General features: G+C 27.4%; 1 protein-coding gene across 2 annotated transcripts in view; it reads left to right on the top strand.

Annotated features, from left to right (window-relative positions):
• The window catches only part of LOC100165282 (glutamine synthetase 2 cytoplasmic-like), a 19,296-nt gene extending 14,442 nt beyond the window's left edge, over positions 1-4,854 (top strand). The window contains exons 5-7 of one of the 2 annotated variants that reach the window (XM_029491448.1): positions 3,225-3,424; positions 3,498-3,637; positions 4,621-4,854. In XM_029491448.1, the coding sequence (XP_029347308.1) occupies positions 3,225-3,424; positions 3,498-3,637; positions 4,621-4,769 (489 nt within the window). In that variant the 3' untranslated portion in view covers positions 4,770-4,854. The remainder of the gene's footprint in view (positions 1-3,224; positions 3,425-3,497; positions 3,638-4,620) is intronic. The other variant, XM_001947933.5, reaches the window with a different exon arrangement.

The raw sequence follows: 4,854 nt of genomic DNA, 5'->3' as shown, positions 1-4,854 counted from the left end.
ACCGAAATAGTCCAGCCAAATGCGCCCTATGCGCCAAAGACCACACCGCAAACTTCAAAGTATGACCAGCATACGAGTCTATAGTTAAAAAATCTGCTCAAAAGTTTCAACCAATCAAAGACCCTGACCCTCACTTTCAACAGTCTCAACCCAGAACCAAAACCAAATCACACGCAGCAGAAGTCACCAACAACCAAAATAAAATCACAGAACAATTATCAAATACCTTTTCAAAACTCATATCCAATTTAAGCTCTTTAATTAATCCATTATTTTCCCTCCTTACCACAGTCTTAAACGCACTAATAACTAAAGGAATTATCTCTCCATAATACTAACACACACTGTCTCATAATACCTACATACCTACAATATCTTATCTTTTCTCATACCTATCTTCATTAATTTTATCTCAAATTTATATTATTATTACAACTATTATTAATATTACTTTCTTTTAACCATATCATTATTATATTTAATACCTTGTAAGAACATGCAATATGTTGACAATATATAAGCATTTAAAGTTCAAATTTTGACAAAATTTATCAAATTTAAAACAAGGTTCCACGTAAATAGGTTGTATATAAATTACTTTATTCACAATAATATCATCATATATACATAGTAATATCATAGACTGACTGACTATTTTCGCTCAGAATCATTTTTCTTATACAATCATATCAAAACAAAAAAAAAAAATAAGAAAAAAAATACACATCATTGTAAAATAAATACATTCATCGTTTCACTCAGAATCTAAAAGGTTTTGTTCAAAAGGTACTATGATTTTTTTTTTATGCATATTTTAATAGCATATTTTGTTATTCTTTAGGGCAGAGTGCGAGCATATTTTAAGGTTTTTAAGGGAATGAAGTCCCTAGCCCTACTCATTTATATTAAAAATTGACGAACGTTGTTCACGCAGATTTATACAATTTGCATATATTTTGATACATACCTATGTACGTTGTATAATACTATATAAATACATAATGCTGTCTATAGCAGTCAATGTATAGGTACTATTCAAATTTTTTACTGGTAATTTTTTAAATATAAATATAATACATACCGATATTTTATTGTGAAAAACCCGTTTAACCTTCACTGGCTTGAGTATAAATTGTCTCAGGTAGTTGTACATTTTATCGCTTGAATTTGAATCAAATTTTAGACCGTTTTCTATTGAAAGACATTGAACTTCTTTTTGTAATGAATTTGTATTAAAATATATGCAATTTGAGCGAAGAAAGTACGGTGTAAGACCGTAAAAGACCGTTTGGGTCTTGATAACTGACTATGCTGCTGAGATCCTACTCAGCTGATGAAAGCAGACTGATCGTAATATCGAAATGAGGGGTGTTCTTGGTATTTTAGTTGCTACTTTGTTATTCCATATGCAATTGTTATTATTAATTTTGTATAGGTACATAGATATAATCAAAATATGTTTTGTAAGATTAATTACATTATGCATACATAAATATATGGACATATAGTTATTAATAGATTTGTACATAATGTGTCTAATATTAAAGTACATAGGTACAGATATTTATTCGGTTTTAATAGTAATTTTAGATTCTGAACGAAGTGATGAATGTATTGATTTTACAATGATGTTTGTTTTTTTTTTTTTTTTTTTTTTTTTTTGTGTCTGACGACAACTTTTGGAGCAGTAAAAATGCTTCGATTTTCAAAAGTTGTACCTTTTCTGAAAGGAAAGTGAATCTAGTTGGTACTTTGGGGGGTCAAAAGTGAAAATTTCCCAATACTTTTCAAAAGCGGCAGGAAAAACCTTAAAAAAATAACGGAAAAACGCGAATTTTTACGCAAAACCAATTTTTGACAAAAACGAAAACTTAATTTTACTGTAACTCAAAAAATAATTATTGTAAGCACTTGAAATTTGCAACAGATGTTTATATTAGCGTTGTCTATACAGGGTTAAATTTTCAAAGTGTTTCGACTTTTTTTGAGCTATTTATAGACAAATGAAATTTTCAATTTTTCTAAGTATTTTTTTTTAAAATAACGATAAAAAATTTTTGGTTGGATAGAAAACTTTGAAAATTTAATACAAGGTTTCTTATAAGTTGTTCTCACAGTGATAAAAAAAAATCCAAAATCGTTAGTCACAATTTTTTTTTATAAGTGCTTAAAGTTTAAATTTATACGAAATATGTCAAAATTGCGAAAATTTGCAAGTAATTTTGTGGTTGAAAAATCGTAAAATTTTTTTCTTTTATAACTAAGCTTTTAAAATTTGGTACAAGGTTCTCCATAAGTTTTTCTTTAAATATCTGTAAAAAAAACTCAAACGGACTAAGACAAAAAATTTTTAGGAGTGTTTGAAATTTAAATTTTTACAAAACCGCATTAAATAACGGTTTAGCCTCAAACGATTTTTGATATTTGTTATTATTCAAAAAGTATGAGTCGTAGACACTTGAAAATTTTACCAGTTGTTTAAATTGACATTTTCTTTATATAGTTTTATTTTCAAAATATTTCACTAATTTTTAATCTATTTATAGGCAATTGAAATAATCGATTTTTTTTGATTTTTTTTTTATAAATGTTGATAAAAAAAAATTAGCTGGGACAAAATACTTGAAAATTTAATAGAAGGGTCCACATATGTTGTTCTAACTCCCATTCAAAAATTATAAAAATACATAGGCACAATTTTTTTTTATAAGCATTTAAAGTTCAAATTTTGACTAAATACGTAAAAATTACGGCAATGTTCAAATAATCTTAAACAGAAATTCATAAAAGTTTTTCTTTTTAATTCTAAGATTTGGAAATTTAATACAAGGCTCCTAACATATTTTTACAATAGCAGTTGCAAAATAAAAGGAATACATTGTTATAATACATACTTGATTGTAGTTAAGTATTTATATGTAAACAATTATCACTTTTCATATTTTAGTGACCTTTAGGTTCTTTTAACAGTAAACACTCATTATTCCAATAAGTAATATGTTCAAAACAATTTTAATTTTACATTTTGAAATTCAAATACAATATTATAAAACACTATACCTATTTGAAAAATGTGATATTTTCCTCATCTGAAAATTGTTATACCTGTTACTATAATTAACTAAACTCTTTTTGCATTTTAAAGCTACATTTTATATATAAATAAATTGTCTTATATTATAGTAATGTATATGTAAGATAGTTAAATGAATCGTTTATTTCAGTGGGAATTCCAAGTTGGACCATGTGAAGGTATTAGCATTGGTGATCATTTATGGATGGCTCGTTTCATATTACACCGTATTGCCGAAGAGTTTGGCATTGTGGTAACACTTGATCCAAAACCAGTTCCGGGAGATTGGAATGGTGCCGGTGCACATTGTAATTTCTCAACTCAAGCTATGAGAGAAAACAATGGAATAATGTAAATTATAGTTTAAATTGAGAAGGTTTTAAGAGTTTTAAAATTCTAATCTAAAGATTAATAACTGTTTCAGTGAAATCGAAAAGGCTATTGAAAAATTGTCCAAACAACATATGAGACATATTATGGTGTACGATCCCAACGAAGGCAAAGATAACGAACGTCGTTTGACTGGAAAACACGAAACTTCTTCCATTCAAAATTTTTCAGCTGGTTAGTACTCAGAAGTACCTACTATAGTACTACCACTAAACCATACAAATTGCAGAAGTTGAAAAAGTTTTAAAATATTTTCAAAAGGTTCCAATTAAACAGCTATAGTAAAATGTTAAAATAAATTATTTTTATAATGTTACAGTAGAATCAACAAACATAAACAAATATACAGAGTGATTCACCAAGCATGCTCACACCAATTTTTCAATTGAAAATGAACTACTAATTCAAATTCTCATTTTATATTTTTAAATATACCAAATTTTAAAATGTTTGGCATATTTTGTACTACTTAAGGATAATCCCGTGGTGATACAAAAACTTATGTTTTTCAAATGAGAACCTTCTTTTACCGAAAATTATTAAGTTGATAATTTTTTTAAAATTTTTGATGTGTCTATTTCAAAATTCGGAAGGTTACAAACATTTCAATACGTGAGAAACTACTCGCTCGAATTTTGAATTAGCTCACCTACATCTACATTTTCTAAAAAATTATCCACTAAATAATTTATAGTAAATAAGGGGCTCTTATTTCCAAAATGAAAATTCTTCCATCGCCACAGGATACTCTTTAAGTTGTAGGAGGACATAAAATCTTAAAGTAGGTATATTTAAAAATTCAAAAAATCAGATTCTGAATAACTGCATTATTGAAGAAAAAAGAGAATGATTGGTGAATCATTCTGGATATGATTGATGGGAATTTTTTTTTTAAATCTTAATATTTGTTTTTAAAATCTATAATTAATCGAACTTTTATTTTCTTAATTTATAATTTGCATTGATTATATTGTTACGATTAATTTTAACATACCTACAATAAAATAAAATTTAACAAGATCAAATATTTTTTACTCAAATAGAAGTAAACATTTTCGTTTAAATTCGGCCTTCGATACTGAGTTGTGACTTGTGATTATACGTTCAAATTATCATCTTTAAAAAGTAAAATGTTAAAACTATTATTATTGTTCTAGGCGTGGCCAACCGTGGGGCCAGTATTCGTATTCCTCGTGGTTGTTCTGACGAGAAAAAGGGTTACTTGGAAGATCGTAGACCAGCGTCCAACTGCGACCCATACAAAGTGACTGAAGTCATTGTACGCACCGTGTGCCTAAATGAATAAAGAAAATATTAAGAAAACAACATAATATACTCCTTCAAGATAAACATGAATATTGCCCCGCTTTGGAAAAAAAATTTATCGGATA

The sequence above is a fragment of the Acyrthosiphon pisum genome, chromosome X, assembly GCF_005508785.2.
Source record: "Acyrthosiphon pisum isolate AL4f chromosome X, pea_aphid_22Mar2018_4r6ur, whole genome shotgun sequence".
Classification (NCBI taxonomy): Eukaryota; Metazoa; Arthropoda; class Insecta; order Hemiptera; family Aphididae; genus Acyrthosiphon; species Acyrthosiphon pisum.
This window is presented reverse-complemented; position numbering and strand designations above follow the sequence as displayed.